Here is a 23,136-nt window from a genome sequence, read left to right on the forward strand (position 1 = left end):
CCCCCTAATCTGACCACGCCCCCCCAGCTTCCCCCTATGGACAGCGATCTGAGCTCGGCTCTGCTTTGGGGCTGAAGCCATCGAGATGAAGAGCTGCTGGCCAGACTTAACAGCGCCCAGTGCCAGCACTGAGCTGCTCCCCAACCCCAATTCGAGGGGTCTCTTCCCCCCTCCTCCCACCCCGCGTCCGTGGTGATGGATGCACACAAACCACGACGTCCGAATTTTCGGCTGGGCTGACCCAGGTGTGCCGTGGGATTTGTGCCCGTTTCGCCGTCGGAAGCGTCAGTTTGGGTCTTTGAGGAGCTCGTGTCAAATAATTGGCATCACTTCTCACAAAAGGCAGCGACCAACCCCAACGAATGATCTGAATCTGGCACCTCCCATGAATGCAGGGTGAGGAAACAAAGCCAGCTGTCCCCTCCCGCTCCCCCTCCCCTTCCTCCCCCCAAACCCAGCCCGCTCACGGTGGCAAAAATAGCACTTTTATAACTATAATAAGACTCAGCAAATTCCGTGTCTATTCGGGGAATACCCGGCAGCTGGCGGAGCAGCAGCTCATGGCTCAGTGAGGTCACACAGATGCGCTGCGGGGCAATGGGGGCCAAGCAGCAACCCCAGTAACAATGCGCCCTGTGCTCTCCTTCCTCGTTCCCCCCCCCTTTGCCCAGGATGTAGTGGCTGCCACAGCACTGAGACTGCACTGTGAGGGACCACATTGTGGCTTCTGTGTGTGTGAGATGGCTGTGACCCCCCTGCTCCGTCCCGTGCTCTGTCTCAGTTGGAGTTTTTCATGCCCTGTGTCATAGAAACATAGAGTGTGGCTCAGGCTGTCCGGAGCAGCATGGGTCACTCATCCCTGGAGGTGCCCAAGCCCGGGCTGGATGGAGCCCTGAGCAGCATGGTGTGATGGGGTGCACTCAGCCCACAGCAGGGGTTGGGACTGGGTGGGCTGTAAGGTCCCTTCCAACCCGCAGCCATCCTGTGATTCTATGGAAGGGACCTTAAAAATCACCCAGTGCCCGGGTTGCCCTCTGGGTTAGGGCACTGATTCAGCAGCAAGCATCTCTGGGTTTGTCCTGAGAACCAAAACCCCTTTCCAAGCACGACGGTTAACTAGAGGAGCACTGAGTGCTGCTCAAAGCCATCTGAGCTTCCCTCCTGACCCCAGGTGCCACCGGCTGGACATAGTGGCACCCAAGTCCCCTCACTCCCACTACAGGCTGGGTGTTGGCTGGGGGGCTGCCAGAAGCACAGCCAAGCCCTTCCCTGAATCACGCCTGCTGCCTGCCCAAGCGTGCCCCCAACTCGGCTCTTCCCCTTCTTTCCTTCCTCTTTCCACTCCCAAAGAGTTTTTCCAGCACGCAGTTAAAAAAAAAAACAGAACAGAAAACCAACACATCCAGCTGTCAGAGCTCAGCTTTTCATTCTGGCCAAGACAATGACAGCTTTTTCTCCTATTGCTTTGCAGCGAGCTGGCAGAGAGCCCTTGAAAGAGGCACTGACTTTGCAAGCCCGTGCCTGTTGTAGCATAATAAGGTCATTGTCAAGAAGACGCGGCACCGGGAGGCTGATCTTGAGCAAAACATGGCCCCGGTTGTGCGTTGTGCAACCCCTGTGGCTGCTCCAACAGTGGCCCCATTGTTTCCCATTGTGAGGCCACGGCGTCTCGTTATCCAGCGCAGAGCCGGCTCACGCTGGGCTGGCGCAGACGCTGCTCCATCATGCATCACTGCTGAGTGTCAGAAGGACGGCGTGTGCTGAATTAGCTGCCTCCCGAACGGCACGACGCGATGTTCTCACTTTGCACCACCCATGTGAGCTCTTGGCTGGATAGAATTCTTCCCTACCAGCCGCCTTATCTTGCAGAACAGCTCAACGTGGAAAGGCTTTGGGAGGAAAACCCGTTTGGAGCAGGAAATCAGGCTGTGGAACATCTCCCCGACCACATCCACGGCTCCCGTGTTGGAGAAGATGAACTGCTGCCCCTGGTGAAATGCAGGGCATGGGGCATCACGTAGGTTGGGCTGATATGGTGCCAATGGGATGCAAAGCTGCTGCTGAAAGCCGGGAGGAAGTGATGGCAAGGAAGGAAAAGATATGGATCATCCTGAGAAGAGGGGAAGCAAAGACACCAAGTCTTCCAAGTACGAGGTTGGCATCCATAGGAAAATATAACACCCCCATGAGCCACTATGGGAGAGCTTGGTTGGATTCCACCCAGGAGGCAAATGGAAACCAGTGGGCAAGTGAGGCACGCAGCAGCAGAAAGAATAAAGAAAGCAACAGGCCCCTTAAAAACATACTTAATCGTTTCCAAACTTTATTTCATGGTGATTGACGAAAGACACAAGTTAGTAATGGTTATATCATGCTGCTCCTCTACTGTGCATTGCCCTTCAGAATTCATACAGCAGTTCACAACAGTCATTAATTTACCCTATAAATGAAGCCACATGGACATTATTTAAAAAAAAAAAAAGAAAAAAAAAGAAAAAAAAAAGAAAACCCAAACCTCAATGTCGTTATTTTTTGTTGTTGCACACACATGTTATAAATGCTATTAAAAATAAAGCCGAGGTTGAGTGCACGGCCCCTAGGGAGCACTGCAGGATCCGACCCAGGCTCGACAATGAGGACACGGCGTCCTGTTTTAAGGCATTTCCAAGCCCCAGCAAAAGCAGACAGAGTTCTTGTTGCAGTTTTTTTTTTCCTCTTTTTTTTTTTCTTTTTTTTTCTTTTTCTTTTTTTTTTTTTTTGCAGTGACCCTGGCTTCATTTCAGTGGCATTCTGGAGATTGAGCAGCTTCCTCCATGGTGCCCTTTTCCCACTGGAGCTGGCACGCTCCCTGTTGGTCTCCGTGGGGTGGCCTTGTCATGCAGCTGAAAGCCCCAACGCAGTCATCCCCCCCAGGACCCACACATTATATACAGCAGCCACTCAACACGTGCTGTTGCCACACACACAAACACTGGAGCCTCCAATTCTCAACAGTCTTCCCTGAAATGTGTAACCATTGGGATTTTAGGTTCATGACAATAGATCAAGCATCGACTTGCATGGGTGGAGGTGGGCAATGGGGCTCTTCTTGGCTTGGCAAGAAGCAAAAAGCAGCCCGAGTGGTTTGCCACGGTGCTCTACCCATTATTAGGTCTGCATTCAGGGCTTGCTCTCAGAAAAGCCCTCTGACTTCTCTGAAAGCATCTTGGAAGGGAAGGGTACACCAGAAGGTGAGATAGGAATCGGGGCAAAACCACCAACCGACAGCCCCTGGGATACCAGGGAACCTTCCAACCCATTCTGCACGCTCCGTAAGGCAGCTGGCCACAAAGCACTGCCAGCTGCCTTCACAGGGTGGGATGGGGACACTGCGGTGGCCCAGTGGTGACAGATGCCACGGGGCAGCAGGGAGCTCTTCCCATGGAGAAGGAACCTGAGTCACGGCGCTCAGAGCTGCGATCCCTTTGTTTTTGCTTCAGGGAGCCCCAGTGTTTGCACACATCCACACACACACACACACACTTGCACACAGTGGCTGTGCAGCTGGCACTTTGCTTTCAAGACTCGAATGGAGGAAGACAAGACTTCAAAGACGGTAAAGACAACACTTTAAAAACCCCCCTCCCCAGCTCTCCCATCTGGCCACTTGGTTCCCAGCCCAGCCCATCCTGCTGGAGCCATTGCTGATGGCACTGGAGGAGCTCTGATTGTGGCATGGAAGCCCCTGCGTTGCACCGGGTGCTGCAAAAGCTTGAAGACAAAGGTAAAACGGTGAGCATTTGCCATGGCATGGGTTCTAACATCAGCTTACAGAGATGCGCTGCAACCGTCCTCACGGTAGGCAGAGGGCAGGTCGTGCCAGGAGGCTGGAAAACGGATGTGGGTCAAGGCAGGACAGGTCCAAGAGGTTTCTTTAAAGCAGAAGGAGACCCAATCCCATGCCCTCGTAGCCAGTGCTGGAAGGAGGGACCCCCAGCCCCCGAGGACGTGTTGCAAGTTGTCAGTGGTGCACGGTTTGGGGCACAGAAGCTCTCGCAAGAGCAGCCAGGGTAAGCAGGTGGTGAGGACAAGTCTGGGTCAACACAAAGCATGGAAATGAGGTTTCACAGCTGCTTCTGCATGTGTCCAAGAGGAGGAGGAGGAGGAGAGCCAACAGAGAAACCGACACTTCTCCCCTTCCCTCCAGCCCCTCTCAGTCCAGCAAACAGGCATAAGACAACCAAAGAGCAATGCTTTTCTGCCTGCTCAGAGCAGACCTTGGTCTCTCTTCCAGTGCATGGCATCCCTGATTTAACAGAGCACAAAGGAGAAAAGCACTTGAGATCCTTACACACATAAATTATAGTGAGAGGAAGGGGGGAGGAGGGGGACAGGGTGAACACAGGGGCCTGAGATAGGCGAGTGGTGAACCCACAAAGGCCACAGGGCTTGCCAGCACCAGCATCCTTTATCCCCCCACGGTGTGAATGGCAACCCAAGAACACAAGTAAGGAGGGGAAAATAAACAAACCCCAAAAGAAGCTTCAAGTATGAGTGAGATTTACAACACGGGTGCAATGGGGAAGTTCTTCTGTCACTTCTTGGAGACTTGGTTCAAGGTTTGTTCTTTGTTGCTGCTGCTCGATTAGAGTCTGACTGACCTGGATATACTGCAACCGAACAAAATAACCCAACAGAAACGGTGGTTCCTCCCCTCCCTTTCCCCCCTCCCCCCAAAATATAAAAAGCAATAAGTTTACAAAAATAGAAAATAATTACAGCAATAGGCAGGAGGAAGGGAAGGAGAAGGAAGGGTCCCTGGGGGTCTATTTGGCTGAGCAGTGTAATATCGTGGGGTTGTTTAAAGCGTCCTCCACCAGATGCAGTTCCTGGCGGTCGACAATCACGTCCCTTATACAGCCAATAAAGCCAGTGCTGTAGGCCTTGGGCAGCTTGTGAGCCACACTGAGCCGCTCCATTCCCCCTGCAAGAGAGAACAGGGATGTCAAAAGACACATTGCCATGCTCCGGCACCCTGCCCGCCAGCACTGCGCACACGTGCCTTACTCAGAAACCTCTTTCCTGGCCAGAATTTGTGTTAGGTCAGATGTTTGGAATTAATTTACACTGAGGGTACAGAGGCAGCAGAACAGGTTGCCTGAAGAAGTCGTGGCTGCCCCGTCCTTGGAAGTGTTCAAGGATGGGGCATTGGGCAGCCTGACCTGGTGGGTGGCAACCCACTCCATGGCATGGGGGTTGGAACTCGATGGTCTTTCAGATCCCTTCCAACCTAAGCCATACTGTGATTCTTTGTCTTCTCAGAGGCAAGATGACGTTACTTGGATGTGAAGTCTTTGTAAGATGGGTTAGACCTGAAGCTACCAGCTTAGAGAAGGAAGAGATGCTTCTGGGAGGCCAAACTTGTCCGAAGCACTTGCATGCAAAGGCACTGCACATCCCCAGCCACGGGTGCATGAGGTTTTCACTCTGCCCAAGCCCTTACCCAGCCACAGGGCCCCGTCTGTGTCCAGCTGCGTGGCACCCAGCGGCGAGGAGCCAGTGATGGGAGCTTCGTTGCCGACCTGGAGGGAGCCTTCTCTCTGTACTCTGCTCCATCGGGGAAGGAGGAAGGGATAGAATTAAAACCCTTGGAGGAGACGCCCAGGGCTGCCCCCACGGCAATCCACGGCACGCCAACCACGCCGCTCTCGCCGCTCCCTGACCGCCCAAACGCGGGGACAGCAGAATGTCAAACCTTCTGCTGGCCAAACTAAAAGGCATGAACCTTTCCTTTAGCCTTTCCCTTTGGCATTTCCCAGAATGGAGGACAGGCGTGTCGCAGAACGCACCCCATTGCCCACATGCCTCTCCTCTATTCTTATCCAAGGACGGGAGTGACCCCTGGGGGCCTCGCTCTTGACCCCGTGTCACCACTTGCCCATCCCAAAGTAGTCCAGCCCAACCCCACTCTTGCCCCCTTCCCACCTGTATGCTTTGATGTGGGTCCAGTGGTTGGTGTTGATGGGGACCGTGGACCGCAGGACGACTGGCTTGGAGCCCAGGTCATACATCATCTGGACAAAGCCATCCACGATGGCGAGGGCGATGTAGTCGGATCGCTCCAGCCCCTTCCCACTCCACAGGATCAGGCCCTGGGTGGCTTCTGTTTTGATGCTCAGCTCAAAGTGGTTGGATTGCAAAGCCTTCTCGCTACGTCAGGAGAGCACAGAGAAGTGTTAAAACACAGCTGTGAAAGCAACAGGTCCCCAACCCAGCTCCTGCTCCCAGCAAGGCCATCACCAGAGATAGACAGGGTCATCTGGGCTCTGGCACCTGAGTTTGCCCATAGAGGCAGCAAAACCATCTCCATCCCAGACACAGCCGTTTTTCCAGGGGAGGAATGCGTCCAGGACAGCGTTTTCCTCACACTGCTGTTTCCATCTTTCTCATACAGAGTCACCATCCACCCTCCTGGGACGCTCCAAGACACGTGCACACAGACAGGACAACACAGACAGCTTTTTGTTTCCAAAGGACACCACGGTCAGAGGGCTGGACAGGAGCAAAACGCCCACTGTGTTCCCAGGGTAGAACCACAGAATCTCTGAAGTTGGGAAAGACCTTTAAGATCCCCAACTCCAGCCCTCACCACGCCTGCTGACCGTGTCCCTCAGTACCACATCTCCATGCTCTCAACAGGGACAGAGCCTCTCTCACCTCCCTGGGCAGCTTGTGCCCGTGCCTCACCACTCTCTGGGAGAAGTTTTTCCTAATATCCAACCTTTAGCTCTGTTTCCCTTTCACCCACTGCCAAAAAAAAAGGCCCCAAGGAGCAAGGGACAGAGCTGCTGCTCATCTGCTGGAGCTTCCTTTGTGTGTTTGCCCTCACCACCTGCAGAGCTGCATCCTTTACAAACAAAAAGCCCAGAGTACAGCATATAGAAGGAGCATGGAGACGTGGACACGCAGAGGCAGGGAGAGCAGAGCACGGAGCACAAGAAGCCTGGCACGACTCACCTGGGCTCAGCAGGGTAGTCCAGTGCGTCAGGACTTAGATGCAGGAAGAAAGGGGAGCATGCAGTAAGCACAAGGCAGCAGAGGAGACCCTGCCCTCCCACCCTGCCCAGCCTCAGCAGTTCTTGGGCTGAGCTTCCTCAAGCCAACAAGACAAGTGTGCATGTTGCTGCTGTCCCAGAGCCCTGTCCCAGGGTTGGGATTGCTCGTGTTCCTGCCGATCCCTCATGCTAAAATGTTGGGGTGTGCAGCCAGGCAGCTGAGATGGGCACTGCTGGGGAAGGGGCGTTTTGGGGAAGGGACCTTCTGGGGAAGGCCCCATGCAAGGAGCACTTCATGGCCAGCCACCTGCCAGCCTTTGGGATGGGGAATGGGAGCTGCACGGTCACGTAAGGCTGCTCTGAGTCAGCCTCAGGGCACTCGGGCGTGCACAGAGAAGGGGAAACCCAGGAGTACAGCTGTCTTGCTGGCACTGCTGGGTGCATTAGGGGCTCCAGCTCCAGAGATATGTACGTATCACAAGGTATGTTCAAAACAAAATGTACGGGCATGTCGTGGCCAGCAGAGCCATGCAGAGAAGCAACTGGAGTGCCGGTCCTGCCCCAGGCACACCCGATATCTGTCTGCAGGAAGGAGAAGTGACTTTTTATGGGCAACCCAACGAGCCCTTGAGGCCTGCTGAGAGCCGCTGCCAAATCCCAGCTGAGGGATTTGGGGAGAAGTGCTAAGCTCCCTTTGCAGGATGGGGCACGCACAGCCCAAACGGGCACGGGCTGGCTCAGGTGGGGAGGTGGCTGGGGAGGGTGACCTTCCCCTTGCGGGTGCTGGCAGAGGCAAGACATGAAGGCAGCAGCTTTCTGCTCCTCCGCAGGGATGTGGTTCATCAGTGCTGCTTGTCCACTTACTTTACTTCCGTGTTTAATACTTTGCTGCTGATGGAAGAGACTCATACTGGGACCTTTCCTGCTCTGCGCTCATCCCTTTGAACTAAAGCTAAGTTGCAGCAAGCAACATCTGCCTGCAGCAAAGCCAAACAGCAGCCCTGGCGAGTCACCAGAGCTGTGCCATCCTTGCCATGGGCTGGAAGTGCCACCCGTGGAAGCCCCAGGCGAATGCCCCCATGCCTGTCCCCATCCTGTCCCACGGGTGGGCTGCAGGGAGGGCTGTACTTACGCAGGGATCTCATTGCTCAGGTGGCTTGAAAACAAAGAAACAACGACACTGAGAAGAGACAGACAGACAGAGAGACAGACAACAAACAGAAGGCAGATGCTCTCCTCGGGCAGGAATTTAGTGCAAGAGGGGTCAGAGGAAAGTGCAAAGAGGAAATGGATGGAGCGTTAACATCAGCGTCACCCCACCCCAGCACCCAGACCTGACGCTGGCGCTGTGGGGAACCCCTCCATCAAGAAGGCAGTTTTTGAGGTATGGGCTGGAAGTGAAGGTTCACAGCCTCTCTTTGGACACTGGCTTTAGGCTTCTTTGCCCCTGTCTCTCCAACTCCTCGTTTTGATCACAGCTCAGCTCCACAGCCAAGTTACCTCTTTGTCACGGCGTTGTGGTACTCCATGTACGTCCTACCATCAAATGCAATGGCCTCTGCATCTCCAGCTGCCTTCTCAATGATCACTGAAGGTGGGAAAAAGAAGAGCTGTCAGGCAACACAGCACAGCCTGTCTGTCCTTGGGGATCAGGAAGATCCTCCTTTATCCACGAAGGAGGGAGGCAGGCACAGACATGGCAGCACAGCAACCCTGAGCCCTGACTTTTCAGGCAGAGCATAGGCCAGCTACCACTTTTGCAGCCAACTGACATGAAATCTGCAGCTTTTGTGGTTTCTTGGCTAAAGTCAGGGAGGAACCCGGGCTCGGTGATGGTCCTGACCACCCATCTGCAGGAGACTGCCAACCAGCCAACACTCTGCTTCCCAGCACAACGAGAAGATGGAACTGGTGGGGGTTCCTGCCATGACAGCCTCACCTTTCTCGCAGTGAGCCCCAGAGAAGCCCCTCTGGCACACACACTCGTAGCTCTCCATCCGGGGGCTGCAGGTGCCTCCGTTCTGGCATGGGTTGGGCTTTTGGGTGCAGGGGTGGGCACGGAATGGGGAGATTTCAACGGCGCTGCGGATGTGCTGCTCCTTCAGCAAGGGAACCCCTTTGATGGAGATCTGGAAGGTGGGGAAGGACAAGAGACAACCTTTGTATCCCGTAACTATGAGCCCTGAGCCCCACACGTCCTCAGGACACGTCCTTGTGCACAGGGATCCGTGTGCTGGGAATGTCCTCATGGAGACTGGCACCTCTGGCACCAGGCTTACCCTCTGCACAGCTCCATAGAAGCTGGTGGAGATGGCTGCAGCTCGAGCCAGCTTGCTGAAATCAGGGGCTCCCCCCACGTAGAATGGCTCCTTCAGGTTCAGGAAGGCATGAGGCACCTGGCAAGGAGGGGAGATGGAAGGAGAGCAGCATTCAGATGCTGCAGCAAACCTGATCTAACGAGTGGCATCCTTGCCCTGCCAACCCAAGCCATTCCATGACTGTATTGGCCATTTCAATGATAAAAAGGAGGTTCTCCTCTAACTCCAATGATTTGGGAACCTGGGTCATGGCAGCAGGACCAGGATGCAGCTACATGAGTCACTAGCTAATGCTTTGTGGAGTTAACACAAGAAAAATGACCAGATTAATTGTAATGTAATTCTGAAACAAAAATGCAACAACCGGCTGGAAATTAATGAAGAGGAAACGAGTGTCTCTAATCTACAGAGATCCTAAAGCTGCTTGGTCAGATGGGAAGGGGAGCAGGTGAGACACTGAGATCTGGATGGAAAACAGAAGAACAACGTGCCAATGGCAGATGAGATGGAGGTGCAGTGGGTCATACTTATCTGTACCTTACGGGATTTCTGGGATCCAGACAGCAGGGGAGGGAAAAATACAAATGCAAATCAAAGGGAGAGAGAAAGAGAGAGAGAAATGGAAGATCAGTGGGTAACATCACAACATGCAGGGTTGCAAGAGCAAGGAGCGTGCAGCGGCTGTCCCACAGCATCCTCAGCTCCCAGGTCTCGCCCACTCCTCCTCCACCCTCCATGCACCTCCAGGATTAAAAGCCCACAAGTCTGGTGTCTCAGCTGGCTTCACACAGGAGGGGAGCAAGGTTGGAAGCCCGGAGAGCTCTGGGCAGCTTGCTTTGGCCTGTCAACGTACCGGTGACTCTCCCATCACCCTCTCGCCGTTGTTGATCCTCATTACCCCCTTGCGCCCACTCCTCTCCAACAAAACGCTTATCCAGGTGTTGAGGGGAATTGGCTCTTTGCTCCTGGTGGTGGAAAGGGAGGAGAAGACGTACAGTGAGAGCTCTGCAATGAGCCCCTGTGAATACCCACTCCACCTGTACAGGCACAGCCCACGGGACAGGCCCCAATCACAGCCAGCAGGAGCCACTGCTGCCAGCATGGCACCTCCCCTGCATCCGTCCTGGGGATGGAGCTCCAGCCAGCGCTGGGCAGTGGAGTAGTAGCCCCCTGTAATCACCACCATCCTGCTTCCAGCCCTACCTGAGCACGGCTGCCCCTTTGCCCAGGTCGTATCGATACTCCAGGTAGCCGTCGTGCAAAGCCAGAGACACAAAGTCTCCTTTGCCATCTGTCTTCTGCCCATTGTAGAAGATCATGCCGCTGGGACTCTTGGCCAGGAACACCACTTCCATGGACATTTTGTCCCTGAGGAGAGAAGGATGACAAATACCCTTCAAACCAGCTGCCCACAGCCTCTTCTACCACCCTTGTGCAAAGGGCCCCGGAGACAACTGCCTGCCTGATCCCACCGATCTCTTAGGGATGCCACCCACTGACCCGACAGGCAGAACTGCCGTGTAGGAGAGACATATGCCACCTTCAGGATGCCAGCCTGCAGTGCTCACACTGCCCACTGCAGCACAAGGCACCTTGGCACATCACTGCCGCAGCCTGGCAACAGCAATTCCAGCAATCCCAGTCCCTCTAGATAAAATCTCCAAGGTTTTGCCATTGGCAACACGCTCTTGAGCACTTACTGCAGGTCAGGAACGAAGGTCTGCAGCCCGTTCAGCTCCAGGTAGGAAAAGCCATTGAACTCTGGGAGGAAGGGCATGGTGTGGTCCTGCTCCGTCACTGGGCACAAACGAGGGAATGGTGAGGAAGAGGAGGCAGAGCAGCTTCAGCATCAAACAGGGGCTCCTAGTCATGCAAGCTAAGGGCACTTGCAGCTCCAGCCCTCCCCAGCCCCAACACACCTCGCTCACAGAACTCTCCTTCCCGTCCCATGGGACAGGCACACATGGCACCTCCCTCTGGCAGCACCAGGCAGGTGGCAGAGATGTGGCACGGCGTCGGGTCGCATGGGTTCCTCTCATCAGCACACGTTGGACCTGCAGCAGAAGAGCAAGATGGTCACATAGGCGTTCTAACAGCCAGCAGGCACGATTTGGCCAGAGACAACCCTGCTTTGGGGTGGGCAGAGGATGGCATGTCTCCTAATGGCCCTGCCAGCCCCTCTGTCCCACCTCAGGTTGGGCTCACATGGCTCAAGGACTCCCTGCAATGGACCCCACAAAAGGACAGGTGATGCCCACACATGGCTCTGCCCTCAAATACACAGATCCTGTCCATTGTCTCATGCACGTATGGTGAGATCTGAAATTGATTCTGTCTCCAATGGGCACGGCTTCATCCTACACTTCTTGGAGGCGCTGCCAAAGCTCCCCACTGCATCTTCCCCTCTGCCACCCCAAAGGCTTTCGGACCCCTCAGGACCACCCAGCGGGACCAGGAGCCCCAGCAAATGCCCTGCCCCATACCGGTGTAGGAATGAAGACACTCGCAGTGGAACATCTCTGCCTCCTTGACGTGGCAGATGCCCCCATGGTGGCAAGGGTTGGGGTGGCAGGGGTCGTTGCCGCACTCTCCCACCCCACTGCCGTACAGCACATCGCTGCCTTTCTCCCGCAGGTCGTACATCTGGTTGTTCACATCCAGGAGGCGGATGCAGCCCTTCAGGCCAGCCGTAGCCGCGGTACGCTCTGCCACTCTGAAGGGACAAAGGACACGGTGGGCAGGGGAGAAAAACACCAGCGCATGGAAATCTTGTTTTCGCGGCCACCCCATGGGGACGGCGCGGCGCCTTTACTCACACAGCCATTTGGTCCTCGGGAGCTCCTCCAACAAAGAGGTCGGTGTCGAGGTTGAGCCCGTCGGTGCCCGTGGGGCTCTCCCCGCTGACGTGGGGCTCCCCATCCACAGCCAGCATGCCGCTGCGGCGGTTGCGGTTCACCACCAGCTGGTGCCATTTGCCAGGCTCCACGCGCACCTTGCTGGTGATGACGCCCGTGCCGGAGCCCGTGTTAAACCTGGAGCAGAAGATGGAGAGGCTGACAGCCGTGCCGCCTCGCAGAGAGGTTGCGTGCACTGTAAGGGCAGCTGCGCCCCAGGCTGAAGCTGGGAACTTGAATCTCTGCCTTTTTGGAAAGGTAAAAATAATTCCATCTTGGGTTTCTGGGGCTTTTCTCTCCCTCTACTCCCCCCTACGCTTCTTTTTACAGTGTAAGAACAGCGCCAAAAAAAGAGCTCAGAAAAAAAAAAATCAACTTCCCACACCTTCTAGCTTTTTAAAATTCAAACCGAGCGACACGAATTAATCAAAGTGCCACAGGGAAATACGCTGCAAAAACTGCTCCCCCTCTTCTCCATTTGCTCCTACCACTCCCTCACGTAGGAGCCTGCACCCTGGGCACCCACCTGAGCTCCACGAAGCCGCCCACCAGCGCCAGGGAGATGAAGTCCTTGCCACGATTCTGCCCGTTGTAGAGCAGCAGCCCGCTGAGCTCCGTGGCCCTGAATTCCATGGCGATGCGCACGGTGTGGTACGCCTTCATCATCTTGAAGGCCAGGTAGGACTTGCCACCGAAGCTGGGGATGAAGTACCTGATGGCTGCAAGAGGCAAGGAGGGAGAAGAGCAAGCCCCGTTAGAAGGAACAGGATTCAGCATCCACATCCAGAAGCAGTTTCAGCTTAGAGCTTCAGGGACACCGCTTTCCAGGAATCAGCACTGGGAGCCACCCAGAGCTCTGCTGTGACAGTGGGAGCTCACAGTGAGTAACAGCAGCTCTGGGTGAGCATGATGTGCACGAGGCTGTTTGCTAAGCAGCTCTGAGCATGGGGGAATAGCACCTGAATCATCAGCAAAAGACAGCACCGGTCTCTCTGCGCTCAGTAACTTCAGGAGCCGCAGGCAATGCCGTGAGATACAAAAGCAGAAGCTCACCATCCCCATGCTCTAGGGCACTGATGTAGCAGAGCCAGCAAGAAATTGCTGCTGCCACCTTCTTCCCCTGCAGCTTTGCCTCTTACTTCTTACAGTGCTTGCACAGCCTGCTGATGGCTGGAGTACAGAGGTTACACTGACCCTTGCAGCACTAGCATTCAATACAGGGCTGGGTTTGCTCCCTATCCCCATTCAGCCAGTGCACATCACGGTGCTTGGGGAGAGCATGCAGCAGAACGGATGGCTGGAGATCACTTTCCCACTTGTATCCTCTCAGCATCCTTGGCTGGAACATGAGTTTGGAACCAAAAGCCCCGAGAGATCCCCTTCCCACGACTTTGCTGTCCCCAGTTTTCACAGAATCACAGAACCATTTGAATTGGGAGGGACCTTTAAAGGTTCTAACTCCCTTGTCCCTTGCCATCCAATGGCCACGAGCTCCATCACCTCTAGGCAAACCAGAGGCCACCTACGTTTCTCACACACAGCTCCTCCTTTGCCCGCTGGGCAGCTGCAGGTGAACTCTTTCCCATCGTCCTCACAGGTGCCACCGTGCAGGCAGGGGTGTGAGTCGCAGGGTCGTGAGGGCTTCTTGGTGGTGCTGGGGGGCTGGCGAGTGGGCTTGCGCCGGGCGGTGGTAGGCAGGGTGGATGTGGGCCTCCTGGTGCTCACGGGTGCTGCCAGCTTGGCACTGGGGTGGCCGGCGACGTCCTGGTGCAGGACGTGGGCTGTGGTGGCAGCAGAGGCCGTGGTGTGCCTCCGTGTGGTTGCAGGCGCCATGGTGGTGGCTGTGGTGGTGGTGACGGTGGTGGTGAAGAGCCTGGGGATCCAGTCTGGAAGGCAGCAACGCGCGGGGTGAGGCTGGTGCTTTGCAGGTGTCTTTGCAAAGAGGAAAGGAGCTTGGGTTTTGGAGGGAGGCTCAGCGAGACTGCTGTGTGCACCAAAGCATGAGAGCCCTCTCCCCTAACCCAAGTGCCCAACCCAAGGGACTGGGGTTTGGCCATAGACAGACAGAGCGCTCACCAAAGTCCATGAATTTGACGTGCTCCTGTTGGGGCTTCTTCACCAGGATGGTCCTCTTCTTGGAGGCTCTGATCTGCTTCAGCAGAGCCGCCTGGACGTCAGCTGCCGTGTAGGAAGTGGCTGATCACAGCCAGGAGAAAGACAAGTGTGAAACACAGCCCCAGCAAGCAGTTTTCCCTTCACAAGCTCCCTCTGATGCATCTCAATCACTCCCTACCCCACCAGAACGCTTCCAGCCTTCCATGCACCAGCTCAGGTTGCATCTCCTCCCAGCACTTCCTGATTTTGTCAGACAAAGGGCAAATCCCTGACAAATTCCAAGGTTTGCTGGTTTCTCAGCACTGGAACAGCTCTTACCTGGGTCAAAGTGGGACTCCACAATGACACGGACAGCACTGCTCTGCCCCAGGTCTCGGACACGGATGCTCTTGAAATCTTTCTTAACGTCGGAATTTCGGAAAAGCTCATCCAGCTAACGGATTGGAGGTGGAGGAGGAAAGGCAAACAAATTGGTTAATGGGGAGATCAGGCACATGGGGTCAGGTTCCTTCAGCAAAAGGTGTTTAGGTCTCAGCGAGTCTCTTGGTTTCAACCCAGTTAGGTTTGCTTCAAAACCTCTGCAAGAAATCCCACCGACGCATGCAGAGCACGGTGCTCCTTTGGGTAGGGATAATTTGGGAAGGTCCCTATTTGTTACGGCCTGAATTCAAAGGTTAGAACAGGACCAAGGCAACGTGGGGAAAGTGCAGAGGAGATCTCCATGGAGGAGATGTGTGCAGACCAGAGACACCTTGCAGTTCATATGAGGATTTGCTATTGTGTGGCGTCTAAGTCTTACTGATCTCTTCTAAATCTGGATAAACCTGCTTATGCGCTTTGGAAAATCCCGTAAGGCTCCATTCTGCATCTCTAAGCACATGAATGCCTTCTAAAAGCTGCCTCTCAGACGCTGCAGGATTTGTCTGAAGTCACACGAAAGAGACAGTGATAGTCCAACCACTTAGACACAGTCAGGGCTTCATCACCCTGCTAGCAGCCTGCCAGCCTCGTGTGGCACCAGCACCACTGCAGCTGGTGGGCACCACTTCCTTCCCTTGGCTTCAAGGCAAAGACAGAAGAAATAACTTAAAACTGGACCCGTGCCACAGTCACCCCCATGAATTTGGGCACCGTCGTCTTAGAGGAGCAAAGGAGAGCACATCAGGTATGTGATGCCCTACGGGCCAATGCTGTGTTGTCGTTTCCCCATCCCTGGGAGAACACAACCCAGTCAAGCCTTCTGTGTCCTCAGTGGGGAGAACAGAAGACCCAGTGAATGAAGCCTCATGTGTGTGGGTTTGGATCCTCAGCTAAAAGCCACTATTGTATTGGGAAATATTGCTTTTGTGATGCAGAACTGAATGAACCATACGGTCCATATGCCAGGCACACACATCTGCTTATATGACTGTACCGAGGGCTTGCCAGCTTCTAAGTGCAGCTTGGAAGCAGCTCTAAATATGCTAATCTCCTTGCAAAGATGCTTTGTGTTTGCTGTGCCACACTGCGGGCTGTGTTACAGTGCTCTTACCCCACCAATATTTCCTTGGCACGCCTTTATGTACACATTACTACGAAAGCCCACCTGCTCCAAGAGCTGGCAATACAGGGGGCTTATCTTTAAGTGTGGGAGAGTGGATTTCCAAAAGCTGCATAGCTGAACAGGAGGAGCAAAGGGATCTGGGACACGTTTTTGCCTACGGGCTTTTCAAGGAGATGCAGGTGCTTTGGGAAATCCAAGAAATTAAAGAAGACCCTCTCATCTGAACAGCCCCATCACCAAAAAGGCCTTTTGAATCTTCATGATTCTGTGATTCTAGGAAAGCACCTGGCCCCTGTCCTAGCGGGGTGGGTGTATGGGGTCCTTTTTTCTTCCAAAGCAAGAAATGCACTAGCTGGACTTCCAGTCAAGTGCAAAGGACTCACCGCGCTCTCAATGCTCCTGGCCGTCTCCCCGAAGAGCTCTGACTTGGGGTCAGCCATCTCAGGTGTGTAAAACAGCTCCTGGCCTTCCACCTCCTCCAAGATGAGGACTCCTTGGAAGACTTTGGTAGCTGCAGGAGGGAGGGCAGACAAGACAAACTCCTTGAGTTGGCTCACGGGGATGGGGGGCAGGCATCTGGCTGACCCGTGAGGAGCGTTCGATTCCCTAGGGGGGGAAAGGGCGATGGCAGTGTGCGGGTAGTGCCAGTGTTGGGGTTAGTCTGGATGGGTCTGGGAGAGCGCCATGGAGGATTAGTATCAGAGGGTGCTGGAGCAGATGGCAAAGACCAGGCTGAAGATGGCAGCTTTTACCATACAGTTTCCTCTGAGCTCCGGCCCGGAGAGCAGCCCCCCTGCACCGGCTGAGTAACAAGAGAAAGACGTTAGCCAGAGCAGCACAGTCAACACGGTCGGATCAGACATGGGCATGCAACAGGGGCACAGCAGGGCCACGTGTGGCTGTGGGCAAGGAGAAAAACCTGTGCTGGGTGAACTGAGTAAAGATGCTGTGAGGAGGCTGGGATCAGCCTGGCAAAACTGCAGCGGGAACCCAAAGCGTGGTTCCCTTCCGGGAAAGCTTTGGGAGCTATGGAGATCCCTGCTGTCGGTAACCATGTGGTGAGTCCGTAACTTATATTCTTTTTGTGTGTTAAAAAGGGGAATGTGGTGTCCAGAACAAAGAGGGGATGACACACTGAGAGCCCAGGCCCAGGCTGGGATCAAGGCAGGGCTCACTGCCAACACTTGCCCTGCTCTGTGCCCTGCAAGGACTCCGTCCATCTCCTGGCCACCAAAACAGATGGACTCACCCGGACAGTTGCTCCCTTCTGCGTCAGCAGCCGCAGTCTTGCCATCAGAGCAGCACCCGAGCGGGGTGTTGTAGCACGTTGCCCTCTCAATGGCTGGAGTTGGGGTTACCTGGCTCTCCTCCACCTCCTCTTCCCCTGCAAGGAAGTATTAACGGGGGTAGGACCTCATTCCTGTTAGACCACGAGGCTGGGACACAGCCTCATCTCTTTCATTAAGACCCCAGGTGACCTCCCAAGCAATGCTCACCAGCAGAGCCTGCCCCGCTGGATTCCTGGTCCCCACTGATGCTCATCTCCTGGTCCCCACTGCCTTCTGCGCTGCCCGATTCAGCGAAGGCAGGCTGAGTGGTGGCCAGGACCACAGGAGAGGTGGAGAGCGGGCGGACGGTGGTCTTCAGCGCCCCATGGGTCATCCATGGTGTGGTGGCAGGTCGGGTTGTCGTGACACGCCTTGTTGTAGGGTGACTTCTTGCAGTGGGGCTGGCTTCCATCAGCAGAGAGCTAGTGGCCAGCTCGGTGGTTTCTGTAGCCCGGGTGGTCAGCTGCAGTGGTGGGGGTATGATGAGCTTGTCCAAGGGCAAGGTGGGCAGAGGGGTGGGTGGCATCGCGTGGCTCGTGTGAGTGATGGACTCTACAAGGAGCAGCAAGGGAGGGAAGTTAAGAAGGGTCTGGTCTGGGAAAGGGTGCCCATGGTGCTGGGAAGCACAGTGCAAGCCATGGGCAGGGCACGAGGAGGTGCAGGAGGCACTCACCGTGGCATTGCCCCACATGCTTCACTGTGATGAGCTGTCCCTGCCGGCACGCAATGGTCTTCAGCTGGCACTGGTCCCCATAGGTGACACCATCAGAGCCACACACCTGGGAGAAGAAATGATACAAGATATGAGTTGTATCTGTCCTCCAAAACAAGCCTCAGGCAAAATAAACCTGTCCTCAAACTGAGCAGAGCAGCTCAGAGGCATCAGTGATGCACAACGCTCTGTGTTGGGGACACTCATGGCAGGCACATTCCTGCCCCATGCACCAAAGACAGTGACCTGGTGAGCAGGAGCTGAACTCCAAGCCTGGCAGGACCAAGCTGGCCACATGTACCTGTGCCCAAAGCCCAGCTCAGTCCCTAGTGCTCCCCCAGACCTTGGTCATGTTGGCCTCTGAGCAGAGTGGGGACGGGCACTCGCAGTGGGCAAAGCCGTTGACCTCCACGCATGAGGCCCCGAACTCGCAGCTCATTTCCTCACAGGATTTTGGAGCTGATGGGTCTAGAGTAGGGAGAAAAGGGGGAAGAGATGAGCAAAACACATACCAAGCATAAAAAATAACAAAACCTAAGAGCCAACGTCAAATCCAAATCCCCCTCCTCAGGTCTCAGCTCTCCCAGGGACTCCGTAGAGCAGCATTTCTGTGTGCCACACACCTCCCCCTCACCTTTTTCACAGCCAGCCATGCCCATCTTGCTGCCATTGGGACACTGGTTGCACTTCATGCCAGTGATACCAGTCTTGCAGGAGCAGAGCCCAGTCATCTGCTCACAGTCATCACGCACTGAGCCCACCGGGTCGCAGTTACAAGCTGAGCAAGGAGGGGGAAAAAAGAAATCATTCGATTGGTGCAGTAGTGCAAATTTTGCAGCAACAGCCAGCGAATTTGGCTCACAACAGGAGCAGCATTGGGGTTCCTAGGTGGAAATGGCACAGCAACCAGCACTCACGTGTGCAGCCGCTCTTGCTGTCGGTGACGATGCCACGGAAGTTCCAGAAGCCAGGCTCACAGCGGTCACACTTGAGCCCCCCAACGCCTGGCTTGCAGGAGCACTGCCCCGTGGCAGGGTCGCAGGCTCCTCCATAGGAGCCATAGGGGTTGCACTGGCAGGTGCCTGCGAGCCAACAGAGAGCACAGGGTGAGTCCTGGCCAAGTAGGATGAATCATAAAGGTTGGAAACGGCCTCTAAGATCATCAAATCCAACCATCAACCCATCACCACTGTGCCCACCACCTCCTCCAGCTACAAGGCAGGGCTGATCTCCAGGGATTAACCCGCTTGCTCTGCTCTCATCTGCAGCTCCTCACTCACTGACATCAAAGAGAGAGGAAGCTATTAGGAGTTTATTATTAATTCATTAATTAGGAAGTTGATGGAGGGAAGTGATCCAAAGATAGATGGTGAAATGCTCCCTTAGCCCCTGGGGAGCAGTGGGAAGGGGATGTGGGTCAGAGCTGGAGAGCAAAGGAGATCCTGGGAGCAGATAGAGGCAGGGAGATGGTGAGTCCAGGGCAGGAAGCAAGAGAGAAATCTGCACTAGGGGTTCAAGTGGGGATTATCTCCTGGTGTATGCTTGTTGCCAGCACATACAGGACAGAAACCAGTGGGATACAGGATTCCATAGTGAGGAAGAAGCTCTTCCCGTGGCTGGACGATCTGTGGAACATCACTTTGACCATCACCATCAGGGTGATGCTAAAGCAAGACGCTCCACCTCCTTCCTAGAGTCCCCCTGACCCACTCCTGCCATCTCAGCCAGCTCCAGGAAGAGACGCTGGCTGAATACTGCTGCTTTTTAAATTATATGGTACATTAAGCAGCACTACATCCTCATCACACAGGCATTAGCCAGGCCCAAGCATGGCGTGAGGTGTGTCTCCATGGGGTGATGGGTTTCCCTAACAGGCAGTCACAGCCTCAGCTGTTAACAGCGTGCTAATGCCTTTCAAAATGCACCTTCTGCTGAAGTGCTGACTCTGACAATGATTTAGTAAATATTAATGACACTAGCTAGCTAACTGAGGAATTGGGACCGTCCTTTCTCTCCCCAGAGCGCAACCCCAAGCATCCCCCCCAGATGGGGACCATCACTCACTCGGGCACCCTGCTGCACCCACTCCAAGTGCCAGGGTCATGTTGTCCGGGCAGCACCCATAGATGGTCTGACTGCAGTGCACAACTGGGAGAGGCGGTGGGGTCGTGGTGAGGGCTGTGGAGCAAGGCAGAGAGGCACAGGGGCGTTATGGCCAACGCAGAGATCGAGCAGCATTTCTCAAAACCACGCTGGTCCTTGCAGAGATGCTGGGGTAGGTGATGGAGTGAGGCCCTAGCTTTGGCCAGGCATGAAACAGGAATGTCAGGGCACCAGGATGGGGACGGCACGTGCCGCAGGGACTCGCTCACCACGGCAGGCTCCTTGGCTGGTGACAAAGAGATCCTGGCGTTTTTCACACCTCGTCTTCTTCAGCTCACACTCATTGGCGTAGGTCACATCATCAGAGCCACAGACCTGTCAAGACGGCGAGGGGAGCTCTCAGAGCAGGTTCCCTGCTGATGGGATGCCCCAGGAAGCGTGTGGCAAGGCCACCAGGCTGAAGGGAGCAAGGACAGCAGCCCAGGAATGCTTCATGTGCTTACCGGGCTGTGTGGCACTGCCAGGCAGGTGAAGTCACACACACAACGGTCGTCCTCTGCATCCTCATCCCACCAGCCCCCGTAGTGCCGGCATCGGTCCTGCTCACACTCACTGCCATCACCAGAGCCTGAGCCTCCTGAGCCACATTCTGGATGGAGGAGAAGCGTGGTGAGAGGGGACCAGGGAAAAGCAGATGGCCCAAGCAGGGCCGCCTTGCCCAGGAGCATGTCAGACAGCTCCTGGGTATCTCCAGCATGAATATCTCCTGGGCCGACATGCCATAGAATCACAGAATGGCGTGGGTTGGAAGAGACCTTAAAGATCATCCAGTTCCATCCCCCCTGCTGTGGGCAGGGTTGTTAACCATCGGATCAGGTTGCCCATATGTTAGGATGCTCCCGCCTGTACCGCAGAGAGGATCCCCTCCCCTGCAGTAGGCAAGCTCTCCCATCACTACAATAATAAGTTAAGCAATGCAAAAGGCATAGGGATGCCTTAGGAGCTGACCGGAGGCCTTCTTGCCCAGCCTATAAATGCTGTGCTCTGCCTGCCTGCCTCTCTATAAGGTGCCCAGAGCTCCAGCAGCAAGAATAGAGATGTTGCTGATTTCAAAGGCTCCTTTAATTAAAAGGATAAAAAAAAAAAAAAAAGGGGGAGAAAAAAAAAGAGAAGCAAAAAAGGAAAACCTGCCCCTTTTTATTGAGTGATCAAAGGCTGGGAGTTGGCATTACACAGAGAATTATTTAAGATCTTTTCCCAGAGGGACATCAACCTGAAATTCCCAAAGGAGGGCTGTGATCAAACACCGTGTTCTGCCTTGCCCTATCCCCGAGCTCTGCCACATAATGACATCCTTCCCAGCACAGCGAGCTGGGGAATGGCAGCATCACAGCAGTGAGGTTTGGGGGAGGTCTGTGCTCTCAGCCTGCATTAACCCATGGCTTCACCTCATAGAGATGGGAGCTCAGGAGGCTCTTGGTGTCTGACCACCAGCAAGGCAAGGCTGAGAGGTCCCAGCCTGCTTCCAGAGGGATGCTGAGCTGCTTTACCTAAGTACCTAAAGATAATTAAAAGATGCTATTGAGGAGAGTGGGATCATGGCTAGCAATGGGGGATGCTGCATCCTACAGATGAGCGCCCCCCTCCCCAACACTCTGGAAAGGGTCAGGAAGAGCAGCCTCGTGCTGCCCAGATCCATTGGCGCTGTTCCTGCCGACAGAGCCAAGTGGGAACCATGAGGGAGCAGCACCATGGAACAACCCTGGGCATCCTCATGGAGCATCTCCACCCAGAGCAACCCCTGGGCACCTCAACCACTTCCCTTCCTCCAGAATAAGTGGAACATAAGGCATGCAATTCACGCAGCAATGCAACTCCCTGCCCAGGTGGCATCAGCCAAGGGAAGAGCAACAACAACCCACCGTCCTCACAAGGCCCCATCTTGGCCACCTCGATGCTCTTCTGCTGCTGGCAGGAGGCTGCTCGGAGCTCGCAGCGGTTGTCATAGGTGAGGCCATCGGTGCCACAGACCTGGGCCAGGGGCTGCTGCTCACAGCGGGGACACACGCACTGCCCACCCACACAGGTGCTGCCGAAGGAGCACACCGTGCTGCCGCAGGATTCTGCAGGGACACCAGCAAGAAATTCCATTTACTCTCATTCCGGCTCCTGAGAGTCGCTCCCCATCACTCTTTTCTCCCAGTTTTAGAGAGGATACCCATGCACTGCTCAGCCCTGGAACACCAGACCAGCTGGACTGGTTTTATGGGGCACAAATGTCATTTGTTCTAACGACAAAAAAAAAAAAAAACTGAGGCAAGGCTTTTAATTCATTGAGAAATCAGCACAGAGGGTTTCCTGTGCTGAGAACACACACAAGCAGGGAGGAATCACCCCCTGGGGATGGAACCCCTCCCATTTTGATGGCAGCCCACTTCCTTTGCCTCACACATCCCCACCCTCAGGTTACTCCGGTGCCTCCCCCAGCACACAAACACCCCCAGGGCCTCGAAGGGCCCCGGGTGAACAGGGGGATGCCGAGCATCCGCTCCTCAAAACGCCACCGAAAGGAGCAAGAAGAGGGAAGAAGGGGACCTTGCCAGACTCACTGCAGTCGCCTTGGGCAGCCACCAAAATGTTCTTCTGCTGCGTGCACGCTCGGACGTGGAGCTCACACTCGCTGCTGTAGGTGTTGCCATCTGTGCCACAGACGGGCTGGGAGGAGGGCACACACTCCGTGGGGCACACGCACCGCCCCGTCTCTGCTTCACAGATGGCCCCAAACTGACACTTGCCACAGCGGTCTGCAGGGGCGAGGAACAAAAAAGCAGTGGGTTAAATCAGCAGGGCGAGCATTGCTTTGTATGGAAGTGCCAGAGCTGAAATCTAACCCTGCTGCAACCTCATCCCTTGTGCTAAGCCCTGCAGGACCGGAGCTCCAGCGGAGGCGAGGCTGCAGGAGGGAGGAGAGAGACTGCATGGCAATAACTGCTTGTAAAAGCCATCAGGGCCAGGAGTAATTGCAATAAAATGTCACTGGAGCTGTGAGCTGTTACAGCTAAATGGGATGCAGAGAGTGTGAGGCTGAG

General features: G+C 55.0%; 1 protein-coding gene and 1 long non-coding RNA gene across 5 annotated transcripts in view; one reads left to right on the top strand and one right to left on the bottom strand.

Moving 5' to 3' along the window:
• The first annotated feature begins 50 nt into the window (after positions 1-50).
• Positions 51-2,508, top strand: LOC128084895 (uncharacterized). Its single transcript, XR_008208726.1, has 2 exons — positions 51-396; positions 1,472-2,508. It is a non-coding gene; the product is annotated as an uncharacterized LOC128084895 (long non-coding RNA).
• Positions 2,307-23,136, bottom strand: part of AGRN (agrin) — a 63,612-nt gene continuing 42,782 nt past the window's right edge. For all 4 annotated transcript variants that reach the window (XM_052691537.1, XM_052691538.1, XM_052691540.1 and 1 more), the window contains 28 exons: positions 22,657-22,851; positions 21,970-22,170; positions 20,551-20,696; positions 20,317-20,422; positions 20,009-20,122; positions 18,862-19,026; positions 18,579-18,722; positions 18,288-18,412; positions 17,906-18,011; positions 17,401-17,784; positions 17,154-17,288; positions 16,288-16,415; positions 14,680-14,794; positions 14,323-14,442; positions 13,773-14,132; positions 12,773-12,965; positions 12,169-12,384; positions 11,836-12,065; positions 11,272-11,406; positions 11,053-11,149; positions 10,556-10,720; positions 10,206-10,317; positions 9,314-9,430; positions 8,974-9,163; positions 8,535-8,622; positions 5,965-6,189; positions 5,483-5,586; positions 2,307-4,963 (listed from right to left, as the gene is read on the bottom strand). In XM_052691537.1, the coding sequence (XP_052547497.1) occupies positions 4,806-4,963; positions 5,483-5,586; positions 5,965-6,189; positions 8,535-8,622; positions 8,974-9,163; positions 9,314-9,430; positions 10,206-10,317; positions 10,556-10,720; positions 11,053-11,149; positions 11,272-11,406; positions 11,836-12,065; positions 12,169-12,384; positions 12,773-12,965; positions 13,773-14,132; positions 14,323-14,442; positions 14,680-14,794; positions 16,288-16,415; positions 17,154-17,288; positions 17,401-17,784; positions 17,906-18,011; positions 18,288-18,412; positions 18,579-18,722; positions 18,862-19,026; positions 20,009-20,122; positions 20,317-20,422; positions 20,551-20,696; positions 21,970-22,170; positions 22,657-22,851 (4,574 nt within the window). In that variant the 3' untranslated portion in view covers positions 2,307-4,805. The remainder of the gene's footprint in view (positions 4,964-5,482; positions 5,587-5,964; positions 6,190-8,534; positions 8,623-8,973; positions 9,164-9,313; positions 9,431-10,205; positions 10,318-10,555; positions 10,721-11,052; positions 11,150-11,271; positions 11,407-11,835; positions 12,066-12,168; positions 12,385-12,772; positions 12,966-13,772; positions 14,133-14,322; positions 14,443-14,679; positions 14,795-16,287; positions 16,416-17,153; positions 17,289-17,400; positions 17,785-17,905; positions 18,012-18,287; positions 18,413-18,578; positions 18,723-18,861; positions 19,027-20,008; positions 20,123-20,316; positions 20,423-20,550; positions 20,697-21,969; positions 22,171-22,656; positions 22,852-23,136) is intronic.

Source organism: Tympanuchus pallidicinctus, unplaced genomic scaffold (assembly GCF_026119805.1).
Source record: "Tympanuchus pallidicinctus isolate F22 unplaced genomic scaffold, pur_lepc_1.0 scaffold29, whole genome shotgun sequence".
Taxonomy (NCBI): Eukaryota; Metazoa; Chordata; class Aves; order Galliformes; family Phasianidae; genus Tympanuchus; species Tympanuchus pallidicinctus.